At 38.8% G+C, this 15,601-nt stretch overlaps 1 protein-coding gene across 2 annotated transcripts in view; it reads left to right on the top strand.

The window, feature by feature from the left end:
• Nucleotides 1–15,601, top strand: part of epha3 (eph receptor A3) — a 71,509-nt gene that overhangs the window by 40,528 nt on the left and 15,380 nt on the right. For both annotated transcript variants that reach the window (XM_060876393.1, XM_060876392.1), the window contains exons 4-11: nucleotides 956–1,111; nucleotides 4,127–4,462; nucleotides 8,093–8,217; nucleotides 11,831–11,993; nucleotides 13,053–13,155; nucleotides 13,676–13,740; nucleotides 13,905–14,030; nucleotides 15,074–15,259. In XM_060876393.1, the coding sequence (XP_060732376.1) occupies nucleotides 956–1,111; nucleotides 4,127–4,462; nucleotides 8,093–8,217; nucleotides 11,831–11,993; nucleotides 13,053–13,155; nucleotides 13,676–13,740; nucleotides 13,905–14,030; nucleotides 15,074–15,259 (1,260 nt within the window). The remainder of the gene's footprint in view (nucleotides 1–955; nucleotides 1,112–4,126; nucleotides 4,463–8,092; nucleotides 8,218–11,830; nucleotides 11,994–13,052; nucleotides 13,156–13,675; nucleotides 13,741–13,904; nucleotides 14,031–15,073; nucleotides 15,260–15,601) is intronic.

Consider the following 15,601-nt stretch of genomic DNA (forward strand, 5'->3'; position numbering starts at 1 on the left):
CACCACTGATTTTTTTTGTCATCCAGGGTTTTTACAGTGGCTGTTGTATTCTCTAAGGAGCAGTAAGTTAATGTAAACCTGATTTCTCATATATCACATGGCCTCATGCCTCCCTGGTCTGCTCGCACTGCAGGGCCGCTACAGAGAAAAATCACTTTGCTCAGTAGTGCTATAGAACTGTGAGTGGCCGAAAATGTGTAATGTGTCTCAGATCTGCTAGTGACAATCATACCCATGAGAGCCTTGTATTATGTGTTTAGATGATCTTGTACTGCATTCCCTGAGAAATATAATCCAAACACAGTGCTGTAAAATCCACAGAGAAGCTGTGAGAATTGAGAAAAATCTTCTTGCAGACTTAAGTGTTGGCTTGCCGGCGACATCAAGTGATAAGAATTGAACCTGCAAAAAGAAAGGAGTGGAATACAGATGTGTGAGCCCCTGTAATTAGCAGGCTTGTCGTAATTTTTACCCCTTCATTATGTATAATGGAATGGGATTCTCATGAATAGGAGCAGATGAGCTGCTGAGCACAATTTAATAGCAGAGATATTTAAAGAAAGCTTTCTTTTTTTTCCATTTTAAGAGGTATATTTGCATAATTCATGCAACGTCTCCTGGACGTGTCACTAAAGGGAGAGAGTAGGAGCACATTTTTTAATATGTTTTATCACCGGTCTTCAGTTTGGCACATGATCCCCCCTTCTTTTTCTAAAAAGAGCAAACCTATTCTCATCCTCATTCTCCTCACACACGTACAGTGTTCACTCTCGCTGCTCTGAGTGTTTTGGGTTGGTTTAAGTCAGTCTTTTCAGTGCATCTACTGATGGATATTGTCATGTGAAATCATCCGGTCCATTAAAGGTGGCAGCGGGATAATGAGGTAATGGATGACTCTGTTGGTTAAAGTCTTTATGCATTCTAATTTGTCATCCGCTCGTGTTTGTCTCCGCAGCTTGCCGGCCTGGCTTCTATAAGGCTTCGTCTGGGAATATGAAGTGTTCAAAGTGTCCTCCACATAGCTACACCCACAAGGAGGGGGCTGTGCACTGCAGCTGTGAGAAGAACTACTTCCGTGCGGATGGAGATCCTGTGTCAATGGCCTGCACCCGTACGTATTCATAACTGCACCATTACAAGGCACAGGCACAGCTTCTTCATCAGCATCATCAGCATCATCATCATCATCATCATCATCATCAATATAATGTAGATTCATTTCTCTTGTAGCTAACAGTTTCTTCAATTAGAAATGGAGAATACTTTAGTAGAACATTAATAGTACTCATGCTTTATTTTTTTCCATCTCCAGGAAAAAAATAATGTCTTTATCCCTTACAATTTTTTGATATCTTCCAAATACGTATCTCAAGTACATGTCAATCAACATTCAAAAATAATGATTAAAATGCATATTTATGTATATTCAAAATATTGCCAACAATTCCATAGTTATCTGTATGCATACTATAATAGGAAAATGTAGCATATGAACACTAACTCCACCCTAAGTCTTAATGTTGAAACTTTTAAAAGCTAAATCATATGAATAATTATGAATTTCTATGAGAAATGCAATGTTAAACACTTTGTAACAATACTGTACGTACTTCTTTTTCTGAGCAACTCATTTATTTTATTTATTGCAGTTTTAAAACAATTCCCACACGTTAGGGATATTTTTTCCTGCACCGTGTTCACACCACATCTAACCGTGTTTTAGAGTTTGTTCGCAGATTTATGGATTTGTGTTGGCTCATTATGATTAGGTTTCTGATTTTCCTGATTTTAGTCCAATTAGACATTGTGTCTCCCAGGCAATGTTTCTCCCAGAGCCTGCAGCACTGGAGCGAGCCAGTCTATTCTCTTTTATAGACAAGGCTGCAGATGGCAAACAGCCACTGACATACATTCCTACATGTGTCATATCATTGCACATTATTCATAAATCATGGTCTTTTACCATTCAGAGCTGATTCAGATGTAAAAATGTGGTGAAACTGTTTCTTCATTCTGTAGCCAAGTGTGAAAATCTTATATATCTCTTACGTGACATCTAATGCTGATAAATGTCGTATTCATTTGTGGCTCCGAGAGCTGTTCTGACATTTTTTTTTTCTCTAAGCGCTTACAGTTAATTCCCATTTTAGATATTAGATGCACTCGTCATTTTAACAAGTCTGTCTTTTAAACTGCGTTGGAGAAATGAATGGAATGAATTATATGGTGAAAGTACTGAAGCAGCATGTGAGCTCAGTTTCAGTAGTCCCTAAGCAGAGACATTTATATAGATACTGTAGAATCTCCTGAGATGCACGGAAGGTACTCAGAGTAGAACAGATTAGCTTTTAGCATGGTTTCAAAAACAGCACAGCAATTAATGCAAGCCTTTCTCTGATTTGATCTGTTTTAAACGCAAAGCTCATTTAGTTTTCTTTAGAGATGTTCAACTTTTAATTGCATTTTATATAATTTGTCTCTGGTCTTTACTGTAGGCTTTCTGTAACAAATTGTTTATTCATTGTCAGGCATTGCAAAGGTGCACATATTTATGCCTGCTTTTAGTATATAAAAATAGATCTGTTTATTTCGACCCATCTCCTTTTTATGACCCCATAAAACTTGTATTTTCAATAGCATGAATCCTCAACGTGTGGAAAAGACCTGCAGTAGAAAGGAACGGATGTTACATATCTGGTACATTAATCAATACCATGCAAACCATTTACCTCTCAGCACCACACAAACAGCCCTCATGTGTCACGCTCTCAAAGTCATGGGTCCAGAATATGTGGTGGCTCAGCGTTGAGGTAGCACTGCTAATTTAAGTCTATAGTGGCCCTGAATGCCACATTCACACCTCAGTGAGCACGGAGCTGAGCTGCTTGTCAGAAGGGGTGTGTGTATGCGTGTGCGTGCGTGTGTGTGCGTGTGTAATGGATGGCTTACTTCGGCACACCTCACATGCTCCTGCTGGCAGGCCAGCCAGACTGTTAACGTTAAATGGCACACTGTGATTTCTATTATAAGTCCAGATCAAAGGATGCTATGCTCTGGCAATGATGTTAACCCGCAACAGAATTCCACATTTCCCCTGATCTGTAAGCAGACAAGATTGTTTATGGCTGTGGGCTGTATCGACTTTATGTCTTTTTTATCCTCACAATATTGAAAAGGATTTTCTTTGATTGCTTTTCATTAGAAAGGAAGGTTTAAGTGTATTTGCAGTGCTATGGTAAAAAAAAAGAAATCCTCTCGCTCTCAAGTATTTTAAGTAAAAGGTCTTGGGCAAATTGCAAAGAATGGCATTTTAGTGATGCATGTAATTATGTCATCTTTGTGGTGCATCTCATAATTGATCTTAAACGCTGACCTATGGCACTTTTAAAACGGATAGGACTTTCATAATCCTGAAGCATATTTGTGTGTGTGGGGCCCCTTTGTGCAATGAGTCTTTCCTTAATGCAACGTTGACTCCTTTCCTCATCCTTTATCTTTTAAGAGATTTTAGGGGACCTTAGTCAAAGTAAGTAGACAGCACTTGATGCAACATTGCTCTGTGTAAATGCTTCATGTCAAATCAAACGACCAAACACAAGTTTTTATCTTGAAACATAATCCCCTCTTAACCCTCCGCACACTTACTCACATTTTCAGAGTAGAGCCAGGAGCAATTTAGGTTTGTTTGAGGTCTGGACAGATTCAGTGTCTTGCTCCATGCCTTATCCTCAGATTTCATTTCAAATTGCTCTTGTGATCATATGGAAAGTGCAGTGAGTCTCAGTCGAATGTCTAGCCCTTTTTTTTGTAAGTCTGCTTTTGCAATCAGATGAAATCGGACTGCCTGTATGTTATCCCCACTTCCTTTTTATAATAACAGTCTTTAATATGAACATTTCAATCCTTTTAGTAGATACCTCTAAAATGTGAAGTAATGCCATAAAACTGACAAAAAATAAATGTATTTCTATGTTTCTTATTTACAAACTTTATTTCCATAAGGACATGAACATCTTTATTTCAAAACTGCATAAGCTGAAAAAACCTCAAGATTTCAAGAGAGCCATAAATTCCTTGCTAGATAGTATTTGTCCACATGCCTCTTTTTTTTTTTTTTTTTTTTTAGGTCCCCCCTCTGCTCCTCGGAACGTGATCTCAGTCATCAACGAGACGTCAGTCATCCTGGACTGGAGCTGGCCAGAAGACACAGGTGGCAGGAAGGACTTGATGTTTAAAGTAGTGTGTAAGCGTTGTTTGGATGGGACTAAACAATGTGAGCCATGCAGAGGGGCTGTGCGTTTCCTGCCTCGTTCCTCAGGCCTCACGAACACCACAGTGACTGTGGCTGACTTACTAGCTCACACCAACTATACATTTGAGATTGAGGCAGAAAATGGAGTTTCCTATCTGGCCCCTTCAATGCGCCAGTACGCCAGTGTCACTATAACTACCAACCAAGCAGGTAAGGCTGTTTTTACATCATGTTTTACGTTGCACAAAAAAAAACAGATAATTTACAATAGATTTACTTACATAATGTAGTTGCGATAGTAAAATATAGGAGTGTTGTTAATAAAGCATTTATCAAAGCAACCATGCCATACACAGTGAGTCAGGCTAAACAACATTGCTAAAGCAGCAACGTGATCCTCAGTTAATTTTTTTACATTAGCGATGCAAAAAAAGAGAAAACAAGAAAATAAAGAATAAAGCATCATTCAAAATACATTAACACAGAACAGCTTTTTTCTATAGATTTCTTTTAATAAACAAAGTGTTTGGGGTCAAAGTGCAGACAGTCTTTCACACATAGACATATCTCGTTTCTCATATGTCGTTTCATTCAATTTTAATGGTATTCTAGATGATAGAAAGGCTGTCGTGAAGCTGTGTTAGGCGCATTTACACCATCTGTGTCCTAGCTTTGAATAATAAAAACACTTTAATATGTTAAAATAACCTTGGAAGAATGTTTTGCCCCAGAACGTATTCATAAAAGAGATTGATAAAGACAATTCAATTTCCTGGCAGCGATGTGCAACAAAGCTCAACATTCCATTTGGAGAAAGAAAAAACATGCATTTAATATCACAGCAAGCTTGTTTTGATCCTCCTATTCTTGAAACTTCCTGTCCTGTCAGAGCAGTTTGTGCACATATCTGTCTGCAGGTGCTGGAGTCCAGTCAGGCAGCATGAAGGTCACGATTCCTCAGGTTACTATAAAGCTGGAACACAGGGCCATCTGCCTTCCATTCCACCAGGGTTTCCTCTGTAAAGATGAGCTGTTGTGCTCTCAAGCCGTATGAGGTCTTGGCTTCTGTCTCTTCTGTCAGTTCTGTTCCAGCTTTAAAGTGATAGGTGCAGAAACTGGTAGATGATTTAGTGCAAGCTTTAGAACTGAGGTTACAGACACTAGAGTTTGGAACCATAAAACAGTAGGTAGTGGGCTACTGTAGATCAAAGGCTAAGGATTGATAGTTTTGCACCCTTTTACCACGGGGACCAGTTTAAACCTCTAAAGCTAGTAAAAGCAAGACAGTTGTGCAGAGGAGAATGTAGATATACTTGAGATAATATAGTATCTAGTCACTGCAATATCAGCTTGCGCTACATAGATAGTAATATGTTTTTAATAATCGTGAGGAAACGCTTGTGGCAATTATACAATGTCGGAAAGTCCGAGTACTATTATTATTTGAGCAATACAGCCTGATTCATTATATAAATCTAATTTTGAACAAACATTATATGATTAAGTACTCATTTAGCCTGATTCTCAGGATATTTTCTTGTCAAAGCAGTGCATTCTGGTCAGATGTCGTTGGGGTTTCAGCATTCCTCGTGTTGTCACAGCTGTGATCTATTAACAGAGTGATTGCCAGACATGATACTTCGAGAAAAGCTTTAGGCCTTCAACAAGTCAGGCAGTAAATAAACCTCTGTGCCTTAAATTATTTGATGGAAAATGTAGAGGACACTAAGTGTGACCTAAATTGCCTTAAGTTTCCAAAGTAGTTTTAAGAGGCACAATCAATTTATTCAAGATGCTGATATGAGGAGATTACAATTTCCAGAGTGTTTCATGAAGCATCATCTATTCTATTATAGCTACCATTAATGCTGAGTTTGTGTGCCTACCACAAGTCTAGTCTCACTATGTCTCTTAAAGCTTATCTCTCTTCTATTCTACTGCCTTTGCTCTCAAGCACAGATAAAATGCTTAACTAAAGTGTTCTCTCACTTTTGGGTTCACTCATCTCAGTGTAAACAGAGGATATATATGCGTATTTCATTTGATCGCTGGGTTCTTCTGGAGAGTTTGAAACATGCGAGATCACAACCCCTTTCACCGCAGCTCTACTCCCTCGACCTTGGGCAAACACTGCAGCTACATTTATTGTCTTATAAAATGCAAATGAAAGCAAGAGAGAGAGACGTGCGAATGGCCAGTCCAATGCTCCCACTCTGCAGCTGCACTCCCTGTTGGAGAGCATTTTTACGAGGTCTTTCAGGGATGTCAGCACAGACCTTTCCATGTAAACACAGCTAACTTGTGTAGCACAGCCCCAGGGAGACAGCACATGCCCTCTGTGTTAGGACGGTGATCTCGTCTTGGCCTACAAAAACTTTAAAATGTTTGTGTTCTGCCATTTTGACAGGGTGTCGTCAGACAAACCGCGGCCTCCTGCTTGTTCCTGCCAGCACAGGATGTAGAATTTCAACAAAGCTGATGACAATAGGAGAGCTGGAGCTAAATGTGACGTCCCTTTAACATTATTTAATATTGTTGGACTGCACTTTGTGGGAAGATGACTGTATTTGGAGCTGCTTTAGGAAGGCATGGGAATGAAGAGTTCTGTCCGTAGAGTGTTGCGAGATTCTTTCCTTAAATCTGCAGAGCCTCTTAAGGAACCAGGGGAGAAGACCAGAAGAGAGAAAGAAAGAGTTCAATAGAGAAGTCAGAACTATATCCATATTGAGAGTGTTTACCATAGAACAATTCAAAAACCATGTGGAGGACATTTGGTGATGTAGCACATTCCTGATTGTCAATGCCATGAAAGATTATTTACAAATGTTAATTATTGAAGCATTATGTAAGGCAGTGGTGGAGCAAGCCTCTGGGCACCTCTATAAATGGCCTGTGCTTTGGGTTATTGGTTTTTGGTGAGATGATTCATCTTTGTGTTTATGGCACAAAATATTCTATATTCTGCCAAAGTTGCTATAATGTAGGTGACTATTTCCCCTTTGATTGTATCTGTAGACTATAAGGTGTTTTGAACCCTGAAGTGCCCAACAGAAAGCTTAGAAATAATGTTCAGCATTCCATACAACATAAATCTTGCCTACCATAAGCTCCATAAACTGCTATCACTATAAAACTTCCCTAATACCTTATCAGAATTGTGTGTAGGAGTGTAAGGAACAGACTGGGTCCATCTGGATTCGTTAACAGTAAAAAAAAAGGTTCCAAATGGGGGTGAAATCAAAACTGTGTAATCACAGTCAAGAAAAACCTTGAACATTTCAAAGAACAACATGTTTTTTCCTGTGGTCTAATAAAATTAAAACATGGGCCAGTCAGATGCCTTCATGGCTTCATTGCTGCCTTGCAATTAGAGAGCTGTAAAACTGAAAAAGAACGCAAGTGAGCCAGGCAGTAGAAGGGAGGGACAGAACTCTGACTTGAATTATGATCACATATTGAGACCATGTGAATTACTGAATCATAGAAACATTTAAGGGATTAGTATTAGCCTTTCAAAGAATAAGAGAGCTGAAAATCCTTGCTAGAATGCAATAGACAGGAGCATCATTTATTGTGACAAATCCAGACTAACTATGCAGCAACAAAGCAAATTATAAACAAATGCATCGTTGTTTCAAGCATAAATCTGGGTCCTACTGAAGAAAACTCAATTGGGTCACCCGGAATCAATTCACAGGAGGTTTTGGTAGTTAAAGCAAAATTGCTGAACTTTCTGTGAACTGGCCATGTAATGAAGTCAAAAGCAGTTTGGAAGCTAATCCTCTTCCTCATCCTCACTCTCTATCTCTCTTTATTTTCTCTCTCTCTCTCTCTCTGCAGCTCCATCCCAGGTCACAATCATCAGGAAAGACAGAACATCCCGAAACAGCATCTCACTATCCTGGCTGGAGCCAGAAAGACCCAATGGTATTATCTTGGACTACGAGGTCAAGTACTATGAGAAGGTGGGGGCAGTTTAATCGTTATTCACTTTGGACATTCAACACTAATAACATTTAACCTGGGTCTAGATCTTTCTCTATGGCTTTTTTTATGGGGATTAAAGAGGGTATTTTGTTTATCCAGCTTCTGAAAGACATATGAACAGAGGCTTAATTTATTACATTCATTCCTGACTGGTGAGTGTGGTATTCTTTCTTTCTTTCTTAATTTAATTCATTCATTCATTCATTCATTCATTCATCAATTCATCTTCATTACCCTCTTAATCCCAGGTCACAGTTTAAAGAAAAACAATACTGGACCACTGTCAAATATTTTTGCAGTTTGTCTCTCATACATTCTTTGCATCGGGAGAAGCAGTGATAGAAAACACTACTAGTATGTTAAGCCGATGCGTGCTCATCTTTAAAAAAAAAATATCACTAGTCGTGCTCTTCTGTCATAAGCCAGTTTAGCCGGCCTCTATCCAGGTTTGCCGCAGCTGCTGTGTGATTAATGAAGCGTACAGGGATTTGGCCCTGATTGATTTAATATGCGGAATAGCAGGGTGAGCTTTGTTGCCCCACATCATTGTTGCCGCTGAGAGCTTTCTAAGGGTCAGTGTTCAGTGGAGCTCTTTCATGCTGTCAGACACTGTGATATCTTCGACTCCTGCATGAAGTGGGTAATGTGTCCCTCAGGCCGGGCAGACTGCAGGAAGCGGGACTCCGGCTTTGGCACTTAATTGGACCCTGACATTGTGTGTCTCTCCCAAACTGGCAGGGAATCTGAGAGTGTGAAAAAAGGCAGAGTTTCCGATGGCAATTAGCCAGAATTTTCCCACAGAAACAACATTTCATAGTCTACTGAGTAAATGACTTGAATCTATGACCATAAAGAAAGACTCACATGCGTGTAAAATATGCAAAAAATTACACACAGGCTTCCATTGTCTCCAAAATTGGATAAAATGACAAAAACTCTTTGCTTATGCTGTCATTCTCCGGAATGATGTTGAACACTGTCTGTCTCTTAAGCACTGTCTGTAAATTATCTTCTTAACTTAAATCTTAAATTATACTCTAATTTAATATGAAATCATGGTTTATTGTGGGTAAATTACTGTATATCTCTATTTCATAAAGACAAGCTTAGCCTAGTAATAAGGCATCATTAATGTTATTAAAGTTATAAATGAAGGTAATCAAGCTGATTTTCTGCAAGTTTCTACAATAATACCAGGCTTTTATGTATCTAACGTGTTGAGCTGAGTGGCTACAAAAATGTTTCAGATACACTAATAACACAGTTCAATCCACTGATAAAAAGGAGATTCAGCGAGGTGTGACCGACTCCTCTGCTTTCTACAGAGGAGAATTGTGAATTACCTTTCACTGTGATCAGCCAAACTCCAAATCTCAGCCTGTGAAATGCTGTGGGTTGGCCATAATCTTCTTATTTGTAACCAAAGCCATCGTATCTTGGGCTAGTTTTACTGGCACATGTATACTCTGAGGCCCCTGAAATCCATGTCTTTTTTGACACTGGGTGGCATGGTATCTTCCTTTTACAATCAAATCTATTGTATCTCCTTGCTGATTCTGTTAATTACACATGCTGCTGAGGCATCGTTTCCAAAAGCGGGGTTAGGTAGTCCAAATCCTACACAGCTGGATCTGCCATGTGGAAAAGCAAAGGAATAACCCTGGTAGGACTTATAGTGCCCTTGATCCAGGCTGGCAGAGGATAACAGAGTGCCCCTCACCCTTTTAAGAAATACACAAACACACCCACTGAGAGAGGAAAAAGGGCCTCCAAATCTGTTCACAGGGCTCATTGACTCACAGTAACCACAGTAACACCAAGAGTTCACGGTATTAAGCCCACAAAAGAGCTTTGAATTCATTAAGTGAGTTTACAGAAAAGAAATGGTATCTATGGTTCTGGTGCAAAACAACAGAATGTTTGCACTGTATAATGGTGCATACCTTAAATCATAAATAAACAATGGTTAATGTCTCCATAAACAGAATTCAGGATGCATGTTTATTGAAATAATGCAGCTCCTGTGGAATAGTCACGCAATGCTTCTCTTCAAAAAAATTAAATAAAGATCACGCCCCGCTGCTTCATCTAAGCCAAAACTCTGTATAGTAAAGCGGAAGGAAGCGAGGCTACAAAATACTTTGTTGCCCTGATTTACATTTTTGCATATGTAAAAATGTACAATTTTTATATCATCTATAATATTGTCGACATAGATTTGTGTCTTGCCTGTTTTAAATACGCAGATTGGGGCGTTTCATTCTAAAAGTACAAAATATAGGGTAGTGTCCATGCAAAAACCCCTATACATATATATATATATATATATATATATATATATATGGATTGTTTTTAAAGCTTGTAAAGAAGGAATGCTTTTTGAAATAAAATTAAATTTTTTACAGTTTCTCTTTCAATTAAAGCTGAGACAGTTTCCAAAATGAGAGTATTTAGATTGACAAGCACATTAAATTCCCAAGAAAAGCCTACACGATTGGAAATAACAAAGTAAGTAAGCCTGTGTGTGTGTGGAAGTAGTGATGCACAACTGAGACATATGGTAAAAATGCTTCCAGCATAAAACGTTTGGACACACCTGTATATAATTTTCAGGGAATCACACGGTGTCATGAGCAGTGAACAGTGACAACCTGCGAAAAGATTTACGACATGAACGAACGCACATACAATAAGTTGCAGGGTATTGGTTTCATCTTTGCAGCCTTTGCTAAATCATAAAACCCGATGCACTCCATATGACGTTTTCAGGATGCTTTCTTACCACGATTTCCATGATATAAAGCCTGCTGATAGCTGTGCTCTTTGTTGGTGCTGAAATCAAATCCAAGGTCAGATATTTGATTTAATGTAAAGACACTGTCCTGTCATGTGCACATATTCTTTAGTACAGGAAATCAAAGTCCAGGTGAATTTGTACAATTGTTAGTACAGATGAACACTGTATCAACAATGGAATGTCTTCTAAAGGATACGAGATGATGCAACATGCAAAAGTCTTCTCAGGTAACAACCTGTTATGGCATTTACAGACTGATAGGAAATGAGGAAATGTGAATTTTGATTGAGCTTGTTGCTAACAGTGAATCATTTTCTGCTAAAACCTGCAGTAAGTGGATTAAAGTGTCACACCCTGTTCCTTCTGCTGATCTCACTTTACCCTACCAGAGGCACATCTGGAAACAGTGGGTTCAAAGGAAAGATGTCCCATAAATCCATTGTAGGTTTCTGTTAACACTCTACAGAGGACCATCGCACCTTAGAGGTCTTTCGAATAGCAATAAAGATAACTATGTTTCTATGCCGTTTATCATGTCGAGTTGGTATTGTATACAACAGTCTGGAACGTGCCAAATTATGAATATACCTTTTTTTGAACCTGGGAAATTGACCCAGTATGATCCTCTCTAACCTCCATAAAATACAAAAATAGCCTTCAGGCAGAGTAGGCACAGTCTGCTCTGATTACAGCTGAACTACTTCTGATTTGCTTAGATGAGCTGTCTGTATCAGTATCTATGTTACGTTAACATGTCTCGATTTCATTTTCTTTTTTTTTTCTGTTTCCTGAAGCAAGAACAAGAGACCAGCTACACCATCCTGAGATGCAAGGGCACCAATGTGACTCTGAATGGACTGAAACCAGATACGAGATACCTGCTGCAGATTAGAGCGCGTACCGCTGCGGGTTATGGCAGTAGCAGCCGCAAGTTTGAGTTTGAGACCAGCCCAGACTGTAAGCACAAACTGGTTCCCCATCTCAAAATCTTTACAGTAAATAAGAATTACCGGCTCCATTCACTTACTCCTGGAGGATTATACAGAACATTGTCCCATCAGTCAAACTAAATGAAGGTATAATATTAGGGTATTGTATATAATTTTGAATCATTTTAGGATTAGACCCACTTTACCACCCATGGACTCTTTTGTCTTTTTTCTGGTTGTCTCACATTGTTAGAATCCCTTCTTCCAGTCTTATAATTGTATCTACTTATTGTTTTTAATTGTACTGTAACTGTAAGATGATTTTGAGCTTCATGCTCACTGTGTCATTTGTAAGCTATTTAGATACGAGACACCAGTCTTACAGATGGCAGAAATGTTCTGTCATCGTTCTACCAGTAAATCATCTGCATTTAGCACGGCATGTGTATTTGATACACTGTATATCCTGTTATCAGAGCAGAACCTCTCCTTTCTCTGCATTCGTCTAGCTAATGAAACATTTATAGGAAATCAATGGATGGTCATGGAATGGAATGATCTAGCACAGGCAGGAGGCAATTTTTCTATCTCCAGGTTACTGAACTGGTCATGGCTCTATCGAACCTCACATGCATAGCAAATGTAAAATGATGGCATAGCTCCCCTGAGATGATAGCTCCCATTATTCATTTGTTAATCTGAGCAAAAAGCGTTCTGAATTTGGGATTTGGAAAATCAGTCAGCAGAGCTTTCCTGTGCTTTAGTTCACAGTCTGGAGGTTTGTCAGGATTCACAGCATATTTGAAGAAATTATCTGCAGGGCAGATATGATATGTTAATTTGTCAATTTTAAGAAACAGATGATGATGCATGATGTTGAGAAATAAGTCATATAATATTTTTTGCTCTAGAGTAGGGAAAGTTCTTGTTCTTGACAAGTTTTTTTTTTTAATACATTTTACTTTGACCTGTGCAGGATCACATAAATCATAAGTATTTCCATTTGCTTCTTCTCCTGTTTAGCATTCTCTGATCCAGTCTAATGTTCTTGCTGTGCTGTCTTTATTTTTCCATTTGTTTCTCCCAGCTTTCTCAATCTCCAGTGAGAACAGTCAGGTTGTGCTAATTGCCATTGCTTCTGCTGTGGCAATCATCCTCCTCACCGTGGTGCTTTACGTTGTGATTAGCAGGTTGGTCTGTCACTCATACTCAATAACTTTACTGAGGTTCAAGTGTGGCCATCTTGAACCTGTCATTTTCTCTCTTATACATGTCTCTTACTTAAATCTTCCCTCTTCAGCACCTCCCACCCCCCAGATCTGCTAGATGAAGATGTAGATGTAAGAAGACCATGCCCCTGCATGTCAAGCGGCTATATATAGTTCTGGATGATTTACTTGGCAAAAGCAGTATTATTTTTCCTGCCACTGCTTTACTTAATGTAACAGGCACCATGAGAGCTTGAGTGTCAAGACAGACAGAGGGGCTGATCTTGGCAGACAGCACTGTTGAAAGACTGCATAAATATCTGATTTATTATAAGATTCTAAAATACTGCACTGGATCATAGCAATGTAGACAGGTTCATCCTGGCCATGAATTTTGTCTGTTGAGTCCATTAGATGTTCACCAGCACCAGCATAGTGTAGCAGAAGGCTCACCCAAACATCACTGATGGTAACTTTTACCTTTTAACACTCTGACTGACAGGTGCTGTGGCTACAGCAAATCCAAACATCCTGACAAAAAGAGACTTCACTTTGGTAATGGTCACTGTAAGTATATCTCACTGTGGTGTCTTTGTGTATCCTATATAATCCTGTATAGGTTGTTAACGCTAACCATGTAATTCATTTTCTGAATCCAGTTTTTATACCCAATGTGATTATTTATGCAGAAAAGTCAATTAGGATTTCCATAACTCTTATTTTATTTTCAGTGCGACTGCCTGGTATTAGGACCTACGTGGATCCCCACACTTATGAGGACCCAAGTCAGGCAGTGCACGAATTCGCCAAGGAGTTAGATGCTTCTTGCATCGCCATCGACAAAGTAGTGGGTGCAGGTACGACATGTCCCACATTAACCTCTGCAGCTGTAATGAAGCTACCTGCAACAGGGCAAAATGCATTTATAACAGATGTGGCAGGTAAAGTAAATGAGAATCATTTAGCACCTCAGCTGGAACTATATGCTTTTGATTGTGAGCAGGAAAATAGGAAGATCGTTCCTCCCAGTGCTCATCCTCACCGCCTCACTGCCTTTAATAGAGAGCGTGCTGATGAAGCTGAGGAGGGTGGGTAAGCAGAGCATGCCTCCAGCTGGGATATTATTTTTTACCCCCTGTAGCTTATTCTCTCCCAGGCACTCGCCGTTCTCGATGTCTTAAACAGTAGAGCACACATCAAAATAATGCCTCATAATTTATTACTGCATAAGCCAATGTAAGAGAACCCAGCAAAAAACTATAATTACATCGACATTTAGGTGTATTTTACCTTATCCCACAGTAGTGTTATGTAAAAATCTTATGTATTATGTATTTACTAAGACAATTGCATTTGTGCTGATGAAGATGGAAAATAATACTGCAGTGCGTTTCAGTCTGAATGCTGTAGATAATTGTGCAGTTTTGTGATGATGACCTTTTATGCTCTGACAAAGTATCATGGGCTCAATATAAGCCTTAAACCATGGGACAGTAGTTACAAAAATGTATATTACACATTCCACAATAAATATTTGAATATTTTTTGCAAAAATATTTCTTTGTTTTACATGTTACCTTTTAGTTATTTCTATTTAATGAAAAAACCTCTAAGAACTCAAGTTAAATGAAGGCAGTCAGTTTGTGTTGTTAGGAGCTGAATTATTATTTTACATAAGGACAAAAAAAAAAGCTGAACTGAATTTTTTATCTATTCTGAATTGGTGGTAAACAATATGACACTAATGTCTGATTACAAAAATATCTAGGACTCTATGGCATCCAAGCTGCATTGAGACGTTGAATGCTGTAAATTAATTATGCTTTGATAATTAGGCGATAATTCAGAAACTAGAGAAGACTTCAGAAATATAATCTCTACATAAATGATGTGTGTGCAGGCGAATTTGGGGAGGTGTGTAGTGGACGTCTGAAACTGCCTTCTAAGAAAGAGATCTGTGTGGCCATCAAGACCCTGAAAGCAGGATATACAGAGACACAGAGGAGAGATTTCCTGAGTGAGGCTAGCATCATGGGACAATTTGATCACCCCAATATTATCAGACTGGAAGGAGTGGTCACTCGCAGTGAGTTACATCTCAACACATTTCACCCTTTGGTTTATGCACTAGACCACACAGTGTGTGAAATGTATCGTTATTATTTGAATGACATGTTGAACGGTTGTGTTTCCACCTCACATCTAGTGTCACCAGGATAGATTCGGCTTCCTCAATGATTAGAATAAAGTGGAAATGAAGATGATGGTTGTCTGTTCAAATGTAAAATAAATAAATCAATGCATACCTATTATAGATTTTAATTATGGTTTTGAACTTTTGAATTCAGTTGCAGGCCACTATTAATTCTATTATGATTTTATAGTATAAAGCATTAGCTATTTCTAGTTATAGACTATTAAATGCGCT

This window comes from Tachysurus vachellii, chromosome 8 (genome assembly GCF_030014155.1).
Source record: "Tachysurus vachellii isolate PV-2020 chromosome 8, HZAU_Pvac_v1, whole genome shotgun sequence".
Lineage (NCBI taxonomy): Eukaryota > Metazoa > Chordata > Actinopteri > Siluriformes > Bagridae > Tachysurus > Tachysurus vachellii.